The sequence below is a fragment of the Mytilus galloprovincialis genome, chromosome 1 (assembly GCF_965363235.1).
Source record: "Mytilus galloprovincialis chromosome 1, xbMytGall1.hap1.1, whole genome shotgun sequence".
Classification (NCBI taxonomy): domain Eukaryota; kingdom Metazoa; phylum Mollusca; class Bivalvia; order Mytilida; family Mytilidae; genus Mytilus; species Mytilus galloprovincialis.
The window spans coordinates 123,974,998-123,994,810 of NC_134838.1; the positions used below are offsets into that span (position 1 = coordinate 123,974,998).

The 19,813-nt window shown below is 30.6% G+C and overlaps 1 protein-coding gene across 3 annotated transcripts; it reads left to right on the forward strand.

The window, feature by feature from the left end:
* Positions 1-621: 621 nt before the first annotated feature.
* LOC143056887 (uncharacterized) lies at positions 622-17,946 on the forward strand. Of its 3 annotated transcripts, XM_076230073.1 has the most exons (12): positions 622-765; positions 1,941-1,977; positions 3,816-3,973; positions 4,423-4,504; positions 6,218-6,401; positions 7,339-7,406; positions 8,622-8,698; positions 9,299-9,405; positions 9,867-10,018; positions 14,488-14,610; positions 15,883-15,897; positions 17,501-17,946. In XM_076230073.1, the coding sequence occupies exons 1-11, from the start codon at positions 700-702 to the stop codon at positions 15,885-15,887; spliced, it is 1,059 nt and encodes a 352-aa protein (XP_076086188.1). In that variant the 5' UTR covers positions 622-699; the 3' UTR covers positions 15,888-15,897; positions 17,501-17,946. The 3 variants fall into 3 exon arrangements, with proteins under 3 accessions (XP_076086188.1, XP_076086181.1, XP_076086196.1); XM_076230066.1 differs by lacking the exon at positions 15,883-15,897; XM_076230081.1 differs by lacking the exons at positions 14,488-14,610; positions 15,883-15,897; positions 17,501-17,946 and adding an exon at positions 11,775-12,000.
* The last annotated feature ends 1,867 nt before the right edge of the window (positions 17,947-19,813 follow it).

Here is a 19,813-nt window from a genome sequence, read left to right on the forward strand (position 1 = left end):
CAAATTAATAGTCAATAACATCGCACGTCACAGAAATCATACTCAGATACTGACTTCTATTAAGTTCTGCTTTATTTCAACCAAAAAGAAAAGAGTTAAAAACCAAACTACATTTCTGAGGTTTTCATTAGTAATCATTTAACTTATAACAAGAACGAGTTTGCAGACTTTTATTCGTTGGGATTAAACTCCTTGGTAGTCATTAATGCACCGGTTTTTTATAGGATAGCGATCGACATTGACAGTAAAACCTCGTCTGGCCCACTAAACAAGCGGTATTTATATAGGATAGCGATCGCCATTGACAGTAAAACCTCGTCTGACCCACTAAACAAGCCCCTGTGATTAATGCAGTGAATTTCAGGTTATCATTGTTTTCATAAATGGTTTAGTTGGCAGGACTAAATTCTTCGGGATTTTACTATTTTTCATAATTGGTACGAGTTGGAGGGCTTTTATTGAACGGGATTTTAACCTTTATTCATAAGTGGGGCGACTTTGTAAACAATAGTTGGGCGAGTTAGTGAAAAAGTGGGGCGATTTCTTGAGGGACGATATGTTCTTGGGGCGAGTTGTTATAGATTCCGGTAAAATGTTCGTATCCATCACTTATCTAGTTTTTACAATTTCTTCGTTTCCGGTCAAAAGCGCCATCTGTAAACAACGAGCATCCTGACAACGAAGAAAAGAAGAGGAGAGATGGACTGGGAAAATAAGTTTGCGTCAATTTTACGTGAGGCAGACTCAAATTTGTCTAAAACAAGAGTAGGTGCAAGTAAAAATTGTCTAAATATTGTAAAAGTTAATTAATTTGAATAGCACAAAGACCTAAATTCATGCTGTTCAATATTGCCAGTGGCAGTTCATGTTTTATTCATTGCTTAGTATATATATCATCAGTGTGTCACACCCTAATTGGATGAATGAATATTTAATAAGAAGCAGGTGGGGCAATATGCGCAATTGTTTCTCCATAGGCGGGAATGGTAATGTTTTCTTCTGTAGCTCAGCCCATATTGTAAACTATTGTAAGCTGAGACATTTTCACATACGTGGTTAAATTTTCGGGGTACAAAGTGTGATTCATTCTTCTGTAAATTAGCATACCCCAAAAATCCTTTTGTGATGCGGCTCTTCATGGTAAAAAGTCCCTTTTTTCACCCAATAATCTCTGAAAATTAACTTTGAATACATATAATAACTCCATAGTTTTTACACATTTATTCTAAGGCCCTCTACTTTCCAGATCAACACAAATGGTTAAGCTCAGTCACTTGTTAAAAATTGAAACATGTCCAATATCACTACACAGAGATTTTTTGTTTACTGTACACACAACTATTGTGTTCCTCAACTGGAGGCACATTAGGGATATTGTCCCAGGTGTTACCTGTGAAAGAGTGCGAAATTGATATCATTTCCAAGATAATTTTTAGTGATGATTATTCTGTTAACGTATTGCCTATTGGGAGATTCAGATGTATACACTGTACTTTTTTTCATTCCTTAATCAGCAAGGTACATGTAAGTGTAAGTGCTATAAAAATTGTGATTAGCTAGAAGAGATTATTGAAAAATTCAATGTAAAAGTTACAAGTGGTTGGTCATGTTGGTGCATAGTCTGAGATAACTCTGATGTCCAACGGCTGGTTTTTCAAATGCGTGGCATTAGAGAAAAAGATATACTGAGAGACAACACAAACTAAATTCCCAAACTTTATAATGGGTTTAAACAAGTGCTTTTTGAAACGTATATACATGTATAGTTTAGGAGTTAGGATAATAATACCATAAAGGTCTTTGCTTGCCAACATGTGACATCTGTAAAGTTACATCTTGTTAATTGATTTTTCATGTTCATGTTTGTATCTAGACAGTAAAAGACTGTTTCAAGAAATTTTATTGATGCTTAAATAAAATTGTATTGTTGTCTCTTTCAGCGAAAGATAAACTTCACAAGATATAATGACAGAAATTGTAAGTGATACACATGTATGCAATGTGTTTATTTCTTAATTATTAATTACATGAAAAAAATAATAAATTAAAAATATGCACTACCACTATGTAAAATTTTTTTGTTTTTTGTTTACTATCACAAATTTGTTATATTTCACTGTATATATATCTTCACAAAGCAATGCGCAGTACAAGTGACGTAAACTTCAACGTGTTGAAGGCGGTCATTATATAGTAGAAGTAGAAGTAGACATGTACTTCATGAAAGAAGGTTTTAATCTAAAAAAATCTCTCTCTGTAATAAAAAATGATTATACATTGTCAACTCCAACCCTCCAAAAGGAACAATTTTAATTGCATGTACTATATGTTCATATTAATAAGAGAAAGACTAACCTTTTCATGATTATATATTCATCTGCCATTGTTCTAAAATCTACTTCTACGGAAAAAATAATAAAAAAAAATAATATAAAGATTCTCTCACCCAGTTTGTTTTCTTTTTGGAATATGTGTTCAGATGATAATTTTTTGTTGCCAAATGCATGATTTTTACGCAAATCTAGGAGGAATCTACTCTTTAAAATGTCATTTTTTCATTGAAATATACATATTCCTTTATTCAAACAAAAGTGTTTTCAATTTTATCATACCGCAACACTTACGAAACCATGTTTTGTTACATCTATTTCAACTTTCAAAAAAAAATTCAGAATATTTTAGCGGTTTTTGTCTCTTTTCTCATGATATCTTTAAGAAATGACTTCGGATTATTAACGCATTTCAAGTTTGTGATTGCGCTGCTACACTAAAAATTACATTTGCAACTAGTGTACAAGTTAGAACTATTAGTTTAATACTATTCTTCAAGAACTCACTGCACAGTTATTGAAAAAAAAATCATAAATCCTCTTAAAAGAGCAGTTTTCTTTGCACTTCTTTTTTGAGAATATTCCTTAAAATTCGAAGAAAAATAAATGGTTTTTACAGAAAAATTACACATCAGTAAGGGGCGACTTGTTTATTAACCTCTATCATTATTAGTTAATAATGATAGAGGTTGGATGCACATTAAATCGCATTGCTGGTTATCTGAGGATTAATTTGAGCCCTTAACCACACCTGTACGTCAGCAAATGGCGATGGAACAAGTCTAAATGCCCCCAAAAAAATCTTGAAATTGGTTTCACCGGTAAGCTGTACCGCTGTTAAAGGGAGAGGGTTAATTTCAACAAAGTACATGCAGATGTAATTATTAAAGCGAAAACATACATGTAAAAGTTCATAGGTAACTTTTTTTGAGTACTATGCTATTGTACATAAAGATGTATTTTATTAACTTATAAGGGTTTGCATATTTTTTCTAAGTAAATTTATATATTTAAGTAATGACTGTAATATTTTTTCTGTCTATGAAGAAATAACATAAAAAATTTGGTGCACACTGAATAACGGGCATAGCGGGTTATTTAACAGTGTGCACCACATTTTTTATGTTATTTTGAATAGACAGAAAAAATATTACAGTCATTTCTTATAATTTAATTCTAAATTCCATTTTAAACTGTAGAAAACCACGAAAAAACGTTGATGACGTCACGGTCACATGACTAAATTATGTCTATGGGCTCATAACAAAATAACGTCAGCCAATCAGAAGACGTGTTACATCCAAAATTAAATTATTCAACTTTAAACATACATATTTGAACACCTGTTGTTTACATAGTGCTCTAATAAAATAAAACAAATATGTGAATTTTAAAAAATATAATGCTTATAGCCTAAAAAAATAGTTTTTATGTGTTTCTTCATTTATTTTGTAAATTTTAACTGGTTATATTTTTTATTTTCAGTTTCTGTATCATTACCAATGAGGAGAACGTCTTCACTATTAGAAATTCCCAGAACAGATTTTAACAGTAGTGTTTATAATCCTTGTACAACAGAGCCAACAGGAACCAGTTCAGGACTGGTACAAGCATTAAGTGATAGACTGGAAGAGCAAAATAGGGTAAATATAGTCCAGAAATTAACAACAAATCAAAAAGCAAGAAATAAATCATTACATTTACAAATCAGTGTTCTTCCCAGTTCCCAGGGCTTTTAAGCATTATGGTAATATGCTGCTATAATATTAAATGTGATGCTATCTGAAGTGGTTTTCGTATAGAATATGCTATGGATGTGGGCTATATTTTTTAGTAACAAGATGGTATTTCAATTTCTCCTATTTACCAGGATGCTAAAATAAATATCTGCTATTTTTTTTCTCATTATGCATAACATGTTTACTAAAATCTGATCAGATTAAATTTGTTGGAAAATTTCAATTTCTTTTTTTTCTGAGTCCCTTTGACCTCCCCCCTTTTCATCACAAGAAAAAAAACAACCCCAAAACAAAACCTACTGACTAAATAAAATAAAATAATCAAGGGTGAACATTTAGTATTTCTGTTTCAGTTGATCGACCAGTTAAGGCAGATGGTAAATAGATTGGAGACCGACAGAAGTAACTATAATGAACAGATTAGAGAACTTAAAAGTAAGTTAGAATACAGTCTGACAGAAGTAACTATAATGAACAGATTAGAGAACTTAAAAGTAAGTTAGAATACAGTCTGACAGAAGTAACTATAATGAACAGATTAGAGAACTTAAAAGTAAGTTAGAATACAGTCTGACAGAAGTAACTATAATGAACAGATTAGAGAACTTAAAAGTAAGTTAGAATACAGTCTGACAGAAGTAACTATAATGAACAGATTAGGGAACTTAAAAGTAAGTTTGGTTAAATTTTGTCAAATAAGCTTAGATATTGTGACTTGGATGGAGAGTTGTCTCATTGGTACTCATACAACATCTTCCTCACGTGTCAGGAAAGATTAGCTTATGGCTAACTGTGTAACCCTAAATAAAGAATTATTATTATTTCTATTATTATTATCTGAGAAACCTTACTGATTATTTATTCACTTGCAAGTGAACAAAACTACTTCATTGAATTCATGTGACCTAAGTAAGAGATGGGTTATGCATTAGACATGTTCATTTTTGTCTAGCCTTCGACTTTAGTCGAAAAAGCGAGACTAAGCGATCCTAAATTCTGTCTGCCTCGTCGTCGGCAGCGGCGTTTACAAATATTCACTCTGTGGTTAAAGTTTTTGAAATTTTAATAGCTTTTAACCAGAAGTAAATTTTGTAAAACAAAAATTTCATTTTTTCAGTAAATTACTTATAAATGGACTTAGTTTTTCTGCAGGGAAACATTACATTCACTCTGTGGTTAAAGTTTTAAAAATTTTAATAACTTTCTAAAACTATCCTGGGTCTTTACCAAAGATTTAAAAAAATTTACAGTGTTTTGTTCCGTTAGGAAAAAATATTTCCTTTTTTTGTTCCAGAGTCATTGAACATTTTATATGAAAATTTGAAAAAAAATGAGTTCCTAAGTTTCTAACCTCAGGTTCCAGTTCATTTTTTTACATATCTTTTAAAAATTAACACAATTTATGTTCTTTTAATGTATCCAATTTCATATTAGTCCCCAGTTAAATAAGATTATTTTCCTTTATCTTTGAAGTCTTTTAGAAACGTTTGTTCTAGGGAAATAAACCAGAAAAGTGCAACTTTTATTTTACAGAAACTTGATTACCAAAATTTAATCTTTGTAAATTTTTAATTTCAAGGCATTTAATTAAAATGAACTAAATTTACCTTTACACATGCCAAAATAATAAATCTGCCTTATATAGAAGATGTCCATGACAACACTGTATACAAATAAGATCTGATGCGGTGAGAATAGTTATTAGACATCTACCTACAAAAGACCAAATGATGTGGATGAAAGCAACTGTTTGTCCTTGAATGGCTTCAACAATTATTTAAACCCATACCATAGAATATAAAACAAATGATATGGGGTATCTATCTATGACACAAAATCAGTTCGTGCTCGGCAAAAAAACCACACACAAAAAAAACTCTCACCTCACTGCAAGTTAAAGATAATCCTTATGAATGTCTTTAATTTTTTATTTTGGACAAAACAGATTCTATCATTATGATAATAATTTTACATTTTGAGTTATTGTTTTTAGTTCTATTAGTAGAAAAATTATAATGTAAAGCTTTTAGAAAATAAGTTGAAAATAACCAACAAAACACTAATTTCTATTTAACTTGTTTTTCTAATGTTCAAGTTTAGGGAAAAATCTTGTCATAAAATAAATTATTCTTGATTTTATAATTGTAGATGAAGTATATAAAATGAGTGGCAGTGAAAGTCCCAAAATTGACCGCAAACTTAACAAAGTTCGTCATGATCTGAATGGAGATATTCAACTATTAAACAGTGAAATTCAAATGTTACGCAACACAGGAAGTAATAGAATGTCAGACAATCAGTTCTACTCCCTCAGTAAAGATGTACAAGAAGTGTAAGTTATTGTGTATGTCTGGAGTACCTACTCACTCAGTAAAGATGTACAAGAAGTGTAAGTTATTGTGTATGTCTGGAGTACCTACTCACTTAGTAAAGATGTACAAGAAGTGTAAGTTATTGTGTATGTCTGGAGTACCTACTCACTTAGTAAAGATGTACAAGAAGTGTAAGTTATTGTGTATGTCTGGAGTACCTACTCACTTAGTAAAGATGTACAAGAAGTGTAAGTTATTGTGTATGTCTGGAGTATCTACTCACTTAGTAAAGATGTACAAGAAGTGTAAGTTATTGTGTATGTCTGGAGTACCTACTCACTTAGTAAAGATGTACAAGAAGTGTAAGTTATTGATGTGTAGGTTAAAAGTCTTTTGCAGAAAAGTGTTTTAAATGGATATGAAAGCTTTATCACAACTCACAAGATGGTCTTTAATTAAAACACATATTTAATTTTGATAGTTGATTCATCAGCATTTACTGGAGTAATAATTCCATAGCCAATGGATATAAACTCTCTTTTTTTAATTGGGTATATACATTAGTATAACTAATACAGAGGCTTGATTTGTGTATTTCAGTTTAAAAGCTGTACCAAAAAATAATAAAAACACAAAATTTGGTAAATTGATTTCAAAAACACTATGACTTTTAACCATTCAAAGAACAAAAGAAGCTCTTTAAGTTTTTAAAATAATGACCATTATGTTTTCAAAAATCTGTATCTTTTGCATAAAAATGGAAGATTTTTCATGAATATTTTGATTTTTTCACTTAGATATATTTAGAACATTCATTCAAATTATTTTGAAGAAAGTCAAAACACCAATACAAAAGAAATCAATGTTGAGACCTTCTACAATAATTTGACTGAATGAAAGAAATTGTTGATTTCATTAGGAATTGAGTTTTAAAAAACACATTTTTTTATATTTTAGAAAGCAGAGTTTAAAAGATGACATTGGAACTATAAAAAGAGATATAGATACTGTCAAATCTAGATTGTGTAAGTTTCTCTCTTTATTCTCCATGTATGGTAAAACATCATTGTAGAAACCATCACAAAAAAATGAAGATCATATGAAACAACTTTATTTTTGGGGCAGAGAGAGAATAATATCTTAATAAGAAGAAAATATGCTTGCAAATACGGAATACAAAGTCAATTTCTATCAAAATATATGTACATGTATATGTCCAGCAGTGGTCTCATGAAGATAACATTAAAAAATAAAGCCTGTGTTGTTTTTACTTAATTTCTCTTTAAAATGTGAACTTTCTGCATTTAAATTATTTTAAAAAATCACAACTTATTTTATCGAGAAAAGGATTTTTTGTAATGTTCAATTTTCTGTTATAAGTAATAGGATAACTATATTTGGTATGTGCCTACCTTGCAAGGTCCTCATGACTGTCAGACAGTTTTCACTTGACCTCGACCTCATTTCATGGATCAGTGAAAAAGATTAAGTTTTGGTGGTCAAGACCATATCACAGATACTATAGGCAATAGGTCTAGTATATTTGGTGTATGGATGGACTGTAAGGTGTACATGTCCAACTGGCAGGTTTCATCTGACCTTTACCTCATTTTCATGATTCAGTGGTTATAGTTGAATTTTTGTGTTTTGGTCTGTTTTTCTTATACTGTATATATGCAATAGGTCAACTATGTTTGGTGTATGAAATGATTTTAAGGTGTACATGTCTAGCTGGTAGGTGTCATCTGACCTTGACCTCATTTTCATGGTTCAGTGGTCAAAGTTAAGTTTTTGAGTTTCAGTCTTTTTTCTAATACTATATGCAATTGGGCAACTATATTTGGTGTATGGAAATATTTTATTATCTATATATGTCTGTCATGTAGGTTTTGTGGTTCATTGCTCAGTGTTAAGTTTTTGTGTTTTGGCCTGTTTTTCTTAAACTATAAGCAATAGGTCGTCCATATTTGTTATATAGAAGAATTGTTATCTGTACATGTCTGCCTGGCATGGTTCATCTGACCTTGACCTCATTTTCATGGTTCAGTGGTCAATGTTTAGTTTTCTTGGTTAATGTTAGGTTTATGTGACAATTGTAATAAAGCTTTATATTTAGGACTGTCTACATAATATCAATGATTAGTAAAGAGAGCGAGACATTTCAGCGTGTGCAATTGTTTTATTTTAAACAAATTAGTTATATGTGTATATATACTTATTACAATATTTATTTATTACAGTTAAAATGGAGTTAGATGTAGCATCTGCATTTAATAATGGAAAAGATTTACAGAGAAAGCAAGATCTCCTAGATCGGGTAAAATAAAAAATATTCCATGTATATAGTAAAAGTTTGACTGTGGATATGTATGGTATATGTGAAAGGAAACTATCACACTTAACTTACCTTTCAATATTGCAGACTTCGTTCTCAATGATTTGGGATTAGATGGAACAAATGAGCATTATCTTCAATCTTCAGTCTTCCATTTGAGGCTTATACTTGTTTTTGTCATTTAAAAGATTAATTATGTTCGATAAGACCCAGATAAAGCTTATACTTCAAATCAATATGTAATCGTTTTTGCCACTTCATATCATTGTTAAACCAGTGACTAGATAGAAAATGTGTCTTTCTTTTTTTAGAAAATTTGCACATCATCATACTTGTATTATGAAGCCATAATTAGCATTAATATCAATTTATTGCAGAAATTAATGAAAAACATGCCAATTTGCATTTTTTTTAAGAACAAGATACATATAGAGCATGCATCAAGACAAAGATCTTTTAAATAACCTATCTAACTAACAATGTTAGGTTTGTTGAACCCTGCCCTCTATATTAAAATATGATGATGGAGGTGTTTTAAATTGTGTCCTTTGTTTATTTTCTAAATTTTTTTCTTCAATTTAGAATGTGCATGATCTAGCAAAACAGCATCATAAACAGGAATACAGACCATTGCAGGGAAGCTGGAGTCCTACGTCAGATAATGACAGACTTAATATATCAGAACTCAGGTATAGTCAATCTTTTTGTCACAAACTTGATTGCCATGCTCGAAAGTTACAATAGTCATTAATTTGTGTTTTTGTTTTTGTTTCATCAAGGCCTTAGATGGAAAGATACAATATGCTTTAAAACTTGTGTTTGTCCAGAAGACTTAGTTTAAATTAGCATTTTTGTGGTTATCTGAAGATTCATGCTCAGTAGTAGCATTTGTGTTGTCTGCTGTTACAAATTATCTGACTGTTTCATCTTAAAAGATTACTGGTTCATTAAGCCATTGTTTTATATTGTAATGAACCATTGAGTGAGTGAATATGTTCAATATAGTTTACAACTACATGTACCAGAATGTTGGGCAATATGATTTTTTTGTTTTGTTTGTTATATATATAAATGTTATTAAACAGATGAAATAAATACACCAATAAATTGACTTTTTCCTTATTTTACTCTAAGCTCTTTTTCTTTGAAGGTCTACAGTTTCATTATTACGGGATAGACTTGGAAACATGGAAGCTGTTGTAAATAGTCGTCCAACAACACCAAGATATAGTACTCCAGTGCCAAATGGCTACTCATCATCATTAAAATATCAGTCTACATCACCAAAGAAACAAAAACCAAGTAAGTCAAGCAAAAAACAAACCGGCGACTCCCTACCAAGGCTTCCAAAATGATCATATATATGTCCGGTAAAAGTCCGGTAGGGCAAAGCATGAAACGGTCATATACTTTTTCGTTTTCAAGGCTTTCTTAACCCTTTCCTCCATAATGACGCCTTTTGACGCCAACCCCTTTACTCCATAATGACGCCTTTTGACACCTGTGTAGTACCTTATTTGAAATGCTTTGACTACAAAATGTCTGCATCAGACTTAAAAAAATTTGTATCCAATATAACAAGGACATTTATGAGAATATCTGACTTGAATTTCATTGATGAAATATTCGTTTTCACAACGCATTAACACTTTAAACCAGATGATATTTTTTTACTGATAAAAATCCTATGCGAATCAAGTATATTAAAAAAAAAATCCATGGAAGAAAGGGTTAAGAGACAGTCATTTTAACATAATTGGTGATCTTTTGACCCAACATTTTGCCTTTAACAGCCACACATTTCCGGTCATAAAAGTGACATGATCTTTAATTACTATCAAAACAACCCCTACTTCAATACTTTCTAATTTTAATCAACGCTAATTAGTTAGTTGTTGGACAGCTGAAATCTACCTGTTCAGGTGACAGGTAAAATATTTTCAGTACCGGACATCTTATAAATTGATCGGTCTATTCAAAGTTATTTTCTTACATTTCAGCGGTTTGTATCTAATTGATTTAGTCCAACAGATTAAAAGTATAAGAAATACGTTTATAAACATGATTTGATGAAATTTAAAAAAAGTTTTAAATAAAAAATAGTCAGAACTACGTTGAATGAACGAGAACAAGTGTGCGCATGTGCACAGGTGGGAAATTTAATTATACATCCTACATTTCTTCAACAATGCTAAAATTATCATTGATACCTGTATCTTACTTTCATTTCAAGTATTTTGTTGAAGAAATAACGGGGAAAGAGATTCTTCACTCAGTAGTGCTTTGTAAACGTACACGGATTTTACGTATCTATTTCTGGTCCATGTTTTACCATTGTCAGGTCTTAAAAAAGTAACAGTTGAACTATCTATGGGAAAAGTGATTTTTAGTGTTGTTGATTAAATTCTTATAATAAGGTCAGTTGCACAATTGACTATTAGTAAAAGCTATATTTGGTGGTTAGAATTATTGTTTAAGTGTGCATGTCAGTATTGACATGGATCACAAATGATCTTGACCTCAATTACATGGTTTAGGGATTCATATTCAGTTAGGGCTATTCCAGTAAAAATTATCCAGGGTGGAAGGGGGGGGGGACAGCTACTTATTTTTTGACCCCCCACCTATGGAAAAGATTTTAGAAATATACCCCCACCTAGTACATTTATTTTCTTCCAAGACCCTCTACCTAGAGAAATAAAATAAAACTTTTATGTCCCATTTATGGGCATTATGTTTTCTGGTCTGTGTGTCGTACCGTTCGTCCGTCCATGCGTCCGTCTGTCCCGCTTCAGGTTAAAGTTTTTGGTCGAGGTAGTTTTTCATGAAGTTGTAGTCTTAACAACTCGAAACTTAGTACACATGTTCCCTATGCTATGATCTTTCTGATTTTAATGCCAAATTAGAGATTTTACCCCATTTTTACGATCCATTGAACATAGAAAGTTATAATGCGGATGGGGCATCCCTGTACTTACGACACATTCTTGTTTAAAGTATACAAAAATGTTGCATCCTGTCAAATAAATGTAAAATTTTGTTGGTTTATCTATTTCAGTGCAGAATATTGGAGTCTTTTCATTTGAGATTGCATTAAAAGACATTTTGAAGCAACAGTACATGAATTATAGATAATAGTAGGACTAAAGAATTCCTGCACCCCTGTATTTCAAATGAACCATGCATGGAAAAAGATATATAAAAATGGACCACTCCTATCCAGAAGCATTTTTTTAAACCTTGTATTTTTTGTTTTAAATGGTTATATTAAAATTTTCACAATATTTTTATTATGAATGAAGTCCTGTGTCAGATTAGAATTTCTCAGTCTGATGTTGCATTTCTCTAATTGGGGTTTGTCTGTTAGAACTGCCAAGCATCATGGGTTTGGGCTATTGTTGGCAACTGCTAGTCTTTTTCTAGATATTTTGTATTTGCTGTTTTGTTTGGAATGTTGTCTCCTGGACATTATCTCTATTCCATTGAATGCTGTTGATGATCCATATCTCAAAAGGTACACATTATAGTTATGATAGTTCACCCGTGGGCACATCTTGGGGTAGTGTATCAAGGTTCAATAAAGTTCAGGTCACTTTGACCTTCATTTTACGCTTCACTGACTCGAGTTAAGTTCATGGGTTATGTCCACATGGTATAGTATGATACTTAAACCATGGAAGGGTCTTGGATAGTGTTCCATGGTCCACTTTGACCTTCATTTTACGCTTCAATGACTTTATAAATTCTTGGTTTATGTTCATATCTCGAAACATAGACATGTTATAGTGAAGATAGCACCATAGCCTAATAAACCATAAGTCACTCTGACCTGTATATTATGCTTGATCGACTGGTTAAATTTCTAACTGTTATATATTAATTATGGGAGGGACATCTGTGGCTTATAGACACATAATAGATAGACAATTAGTTTACATCCAGTTAAATACTAAAAAGAAGTCTCGACCACTGAAGCGCTCTCCAAAAAGAAGGGTAATCAATGAACAAAGGAAAAACCCAAAAACAAACAACACACAAAGACGAACAACAACATTGAAAACTAAAAAACAAATGAGAAACACAGACCCCGAAAAAAATTGGGCAACCTCAGGTGCTCCGGAAAGGAAAGCATGTTTCTCATGAAGGTAACTTTCGGGGACGGAGAAAGACAACTGTAGAAGGTCTGTTGTCATATGTGATATATAAAATCATTCCCTTTCTTAGAAACCAAGAAGACTTTTATGAAAAATTTTCCTTGTATATTGAGTAGTTCAATTTCAAATTATCAATAAACAGGAAATGGCTGCCCTGCAGATCTAAAAAATTGCTTACACATGACACCTCAACATGATCAAGCTTTAGACCAAATATATAATCATTGCCTTTCATAGAAGCATAGAAAACATTGACGAAAGTTTGATATTCAAGGTCTCTCAGGCAGATGGAATGACCGAAGGAGTTGAGCAATAACTAGACCTGCTTTCACCTTTGGTGATGCGGGTAAAAAAAAATATATTCTCATCCCCTCCAATCTAATTTTTCAGCTATCTTAATAAATTTTATTAGGCCATTTTTTCCCTTCAATATCACCTCCGTAACACACACAATAAAAATCTAATTGTCTGTGCCAAACATAAATATTTGTTTATAGACCGCATAGTTTAGATGTCACCCATACATATTTTTGTGGGGAGATGGTATACAAGGGAGAGGGTACTTGAAGTTGTTATAAATTGTATGCAATAAAATATTATTTTGGACAAAAAATGCAAAGAATTGTCCAGTTCATTTTATTAAGGACATATTCTTTGCAAGGAAAAGAGATTCAAGTACAGCAAATTTTTCAGGTAGGGCAACTGGTTGGCACCAACCATTTCATATTTCAAGTGTTGGATGGAGATTGGGTCTGGGATTTTAATAAAATATTATTGGGACATGTTGGTAGACTCGGTCGTAACTTTCTATTTCGTAAACAATTTATTTTTTCTAACAGGCAACGGTTGGGCAAGATGATATACTTTCCTGAATACCAAGGTCAGATTATTCAGCAAAATTAGGCTCATTTTTGTTTTAGAAATATCCAAGGCCACCTACAAACAAGAACAAATCAAATGGTCCGTAGCATAAATATTTTTAGAGTCCTAGTAGTTAAGATGTCAGCCACACATAATTTTTTAGGAAGAGGGAAGGCAAGGGAGAAAGCGTACTGGTACTTCAAGAAGTTATAAATTGTATGTAATAAAATAACTCTCCCTGCTTCCAGCTTGTCACATTTGATAAGAACACAAACGGATGCTTAAAATAAATGACCTGCCAACTTTATTTGCATTCGAATGACCTTTTTAGGAAAATCTTCCTTCATAACAGGAGGTACAATATGTTTAATGTATCATTCAGAAACCCCCACCAAAAGAAATATAATTATGTTGATAACTCCCCCACCTATGTAAAAAAATATCGTTGGCGTTCCACCATCCTAGGTAAATTTTACTGGAAAATCCCTCATGTAATAAGTGATAGGTTTTCTTTTAAAATAACTGTTTTTAGTTGGATCATATATATACTTTGCATTTCATGATTGAAATGTCTTCTGTAGATTTGACCTTGACCTCACAGACTTTGAAGAAAGTATTCAGTCATAAATACTGTAAATTCAGAAATTATTGCATGCATCTATTAATGAGATTTTGTCACTTTAGAAACATCGCAATAATTTCGGAATTTACAGTAATAAAATCCAATTTGTATTTTAAATTGATTATTTATTCCAGTATACAAGGCCAGTATCAAGTTAGATAATGATGTAGATTCAGACGACTTCTTGGTGTCTGATGATGATTCTGATTTAGAAATATTCAACCCAAAGAAACAAGATATTAAAGGTTTAGACAGTGGTAAGCATTTTATGTTTACACTTTCAAGATTTGTAGACATTCATAAGAATTTCACAAAATCTATACATGGAAATTTGTATTAATTGGCACTAGGCCATTATAGATAAAATCAGCGAATTTGAGTTTGAAAATATATCTCTATTTATACCATTTAGAAAATTACAAACCAAATCTTTTATAAAGGATTTTGTTGAAGGGAATGTGATATGAACAGCTTTCAGTAGTGTTACGGCCAGAAATCGCCTTTAAATTGAAGCCAACAAAAGACACAAATCAATAGTAAAATTTAACAACATTTAATATACAAAAGTTTACAAAAGGTATTACACAAATATTACTGTTAACTTAACTGTCAAAATATGAGTCCAATCTGTTATCTTTATCTGTATCCGGATATCTTTCGGAATCCAATCTGAATATTACATTCACTACTACGGTCACAATCCAGTATGATGTTGTTTGTAGAATAAAAGTGTCAATCCAAATGCTATGAATATTAATGTCTATCGATGTCTAAGTCCAAGTGTAAGTCCAAGAGTAAAAACTAGAGTGAGTTTAACTTTAGTGTCTGTATATATATATATTTGTCATGGAAGATTCTAGAACAGTCTATAATGGAACATCCTGGAAAGTTACAACAGAAGTTTCTAGTAAAATGTAGAAGTTTATATAATGCATCTTTTATTAGGATCATTCTGGAAAGTTCCAATCATTCTGTAATTGTTCCAGAGATTTCTAAACTGCACAATTCTAAAATTATTCTGTAAACAACTATCAGGCCACACAATACAAATCAGGCCAACATAAATAAATACAATAATTACAATATCATTTACATAACATAATTACAATATCATAACAGTAGATTTAACAGACAAGTTTTTTTTTTAATTGCATAATGAATATATAAGGATACATAAAGAAAATGATTGACATAAACTTTATGTGAACACGATGTATTCTATAATGGATAAAAGGTGTGATATTTCTCTGAAAGACTTTTTTTTTTATATAATTTGAAACTTGTATTATAATGATTATTAACAATCTGTTGTAAAATTCATTTGTATATTTAATATATTTTTGTTATAAATTGTTTCCCTCTGATATTATGTAAAGAATCCTGATATGGCTATGTATATATGTTTATTATATTATAAATTGTCTCCCTTTGATATAATGATAATCCTAGTGTATATATGTTTATTAAATTATAAATTGTTTCACTTTGATGATAAGAATCCTGATACTACTTCATGTATTTTCTTTAAGGTTGATTCGTATCAGGTAAAAATGTTCATTACTCTAATGGAGAAAGGTCTTTAAAAATTACAAAAGCAATAGATACATGTATTACAAACAGTTGTTAAATTAATTTAGATGTTCAATTACAGCTTTAGAAACACACTTTAGAGTCTCCCGTATTCTTTTATTCTGCCATTATTAAATTGGTAAACATTATAGATCTAGATTGTTTAAAATCTAACTATTTGAATGAAATTATCGAATTGTTCTCCCCAATATTCTGCAAAAGTTCAGATAATTCAATGAGGGCCATCATGGTATATCTATTCTTAAATTCAAAAAGCAAAATATTTCTGATTCAGCATTCGTTACAAAAACATTGGGCTGTTATTTTACATTTATTGCTTTGTATTATAATTTTATTATAAAAATATGATATATCATTTCAGTTATATTGGGCAGGTTTTATTAAATATGAAATTTTTAACAGATAAACAATGGAGCTTGAAACAATTTGTGCATGGTATTTATTTATACATCATCAAATATATAATTTATATAAGAATTATTTGCAAAAAAATCTGGATATAGTACTGTGCTGAATTGTTTCAAGGTTTTTAGGTTAATTAATTCACCATTTTTATTAGTTATTACAATTCACTTGTTCTGTTTCTGACAATTTAATTTATGTTATATTCATCCTTATGTTATGATGTATAAGATTTGCATACACCCAGATGAAGGTTGACAGTGATATCTTATATTCTTGAAAATTTGTGTGGCCATATTGCAGTAATGTATTGTTGGTCTTCCCAACAGGAAAACATGGTTTCCTTGCAAGCTCTGTTTTCATAAATAAACAAAAAATATCTGATTACTTATGTTAACCTTCAAATTAAGTAATATTATATACAGAAATTATGCATAAACTATAACACATTGACTGCTCTATCAAAAAAAAACAATACAGCAAAATGAAGTGGAAAGGAGTAGGTTTGATAACACCCTAAAACGGCCCCTATTTCTAACTACAATTTTAAATTAGGATTTATTAACGAATAGTCTGTTTCCCGGCCGTTATTGAAATTCTTGACATTAATATTTGTATATTCCGAAGGCATACTGAATGTTATACGGAGGGGACCAACCTAATTAACGAATATCATAATGAATCATAGCTAATACAATGACTAGAAAAATTATCACATGTCTTTTTATCACTGTAACACATTTATTATCTTGAAACATTAAACTTAACAATCTGGGCCAAATATGACCCTTACCGAACTTACTCATTTGATGTGTGGAAATTTAATTTTAGGGTCCTTATAGTGTATGTACATGAGCTTTAAAAAGAATAAAGATAAACATTGCTTATTTTGGATAAAACATATTAAAAACGTGATGTATTTTATTGACAATGCATACAATTGATCAAAAAGATCTGAAAAAATAATTCTTATTAATTATTTTTATGATTTATTAACACAAATTACATTTTGGTAATTCAAAACCATGTTCTTTTCCTTCTTATAAAAAGGGCAAAGTTACCAAGGGAACATTCTATTTAATAATCTTTATATGGAACGTATGTTTTTCTGTTTCAAAATAAAGCTGAATAATTCTTTGAACTTTTTAATTTCAGATGATGATGATTTAGATTTGGATGACCTAGATCTTGATGATGAGATGGGCTCCTTAGATTCAGAGTTGAATGATTTGTAGCTAACAAGAAAACACGATTCAGAGCTGAATGACTTGTAGCTAACAAGAAAGAAAGATTCAGAGCTGAATGAATCGTAGCAGAAGAGAAAATACTGTTATCACAGAAATTAAGCAATATATAATATATAACAGTTAGAAAATTTTTAAAGTGTATATTTTAAGACTATTTTATCAGAATAGATAATCTCACTTTAATAATGTTTTATCTTCCTTGACCTTATAAATGGTGGTTTTAAAAGTTTAAATGTGTAAAATTATACTAAAATGCAATCTATAGATACTTGCCAGCTAATGAGAACCAATTTTTAGAGATATGTTTTTAAATTCCTCATTGGTGAAGGTCTTATGTGTTGAGTATTTAGTTACTTTAACCCTTTCCTCCATAATGACGCTTTTTGACGCCACCCCCTTTACTTCATAATGACGCCTTTTGACGCCTGTGTAGTACCTCAGTTGAAATGCTTAGACTACAAAATGTCTGCATCAGACTTAAAAATGTTTGTATCCAATATGAAAAGAATATTTATGAGAATATCTGACTTGAATTTCATTGATGAAATATTCATTTTCACAATGCATAAATACTTTAAACCTGATGATTTTTTTTATTGAAAAAAATCCTTATGCGAATCAAGTATGTGAAGAAAAAAAATCCATGGAGGAAAGGGTTAACACACACAAAGTTTATAAAATATTTTAGTTTAATAACCATATGTATGGGGTATTTATACACTGTATTTATTGGTACAGCCCAAAGTGCTTTTGTTTTTAGCTTTAGTTGATCAAAAGTTTTTGTTAACACTGCCAGTTATTTGTGGCTTCTTTTCTTTACTAACTCTGAGTTTACTAACCTTCACATTTTACATTTAACTTGCTATGAAATCTTTCAGAAAAACATAAAGACAAACAAAAATTGTATTTGATGACACGTTTCTGATAAGGTTATCACCACACATACCTGATTAAATTGCTGAAAATTTAAATATAAAGTTTTTATTCAAGATATATCATTTTGAAACTTGAACTCTGGTAAAATTTCAGTCTGAATATGTAGCTGTTGTGTGTTAAACCCTTTTTGGGGTCATATTTTTAAAATTTATATTGTTATTGAAATTTAATATGGAACAGCTGTATGTTAATCTTCTTTGACCTTCACAATTTTTGGGTTCTAATAATTGTCTGCTACAAATTCCCTAAGCATGTGCATTTGTTTTGTTTACATTTATATACATCTTGTACCTCCTACACCACTTTATCAGTCAAATCTTAATTGTGCATGTCTTACTGATCAGGCTGATCGAATGTTGCTTATTTAAGGAATCTAGTAAATCAGTGCTAGATCATTTTTATGTATGATCATTGTATTTAATTGTGTAAAACAAAATCAGATGTTGTTGAGTTAAATGTTAAAAATCCTGCCATAATGTTTTAGAATCTCTCTGCTAGATATTGCCTGTTTATATACAATGTTCCATATACACAATATATATATTTATCCATGACAACTTATACTTTTCATAATAATCAGAAACTTATACATGTATGTTAGAATGATGTTTGTTAGTGTTAAACTGATGTGTGTATGTGTGTTGTGTTTGAAGTGAAGGTTAATTATTAACTTACAAACTACAGAATGTGGTTGGGTAAACTGAAAATGCTTTTTTAAATAACATCTACAATCATTGAGATATGCTGTTCTTTTTCATTTATGCAGTTGCTCATGAAACATTAACTTAGGTCATCTGTAAAATGAAGCATTATCATCTGCATTTAGATATTAAAGATATTCAGTATTGCTGTAAAAGTAATTGGATGGATGGGTTAGAGAAGAAAAAAAGAAAATCAATAAATATCAAGGTTCTCACAGTTTTATGTGTAGGATTTTTTACAGAAGCATATTATTAAAAAAAAAAGATTATTGTTCCATTTGGTTTTTTTTCCATTTTTGATAATAAAGTTTTATTTAATATGCAGCTTAAATTTCTATAATTAAACACATTGCTACTTATACTCACAAAATTATAATTGTATTACGTGAATATTAATGTCTTTATCATTAACAAGTTTTTACACTTACACAATTAATAATTGACGATTTCAATCTTTTTCTAATAATGTTACGAAAATTTTATTTTACTAATAAGATTGTGCTCTTCCATGATAATTTTGTATTTGAAGTGTATTGAATACAATAACAAATACTTCTCTGATGAAGCAACTCTGCAGAATAAAA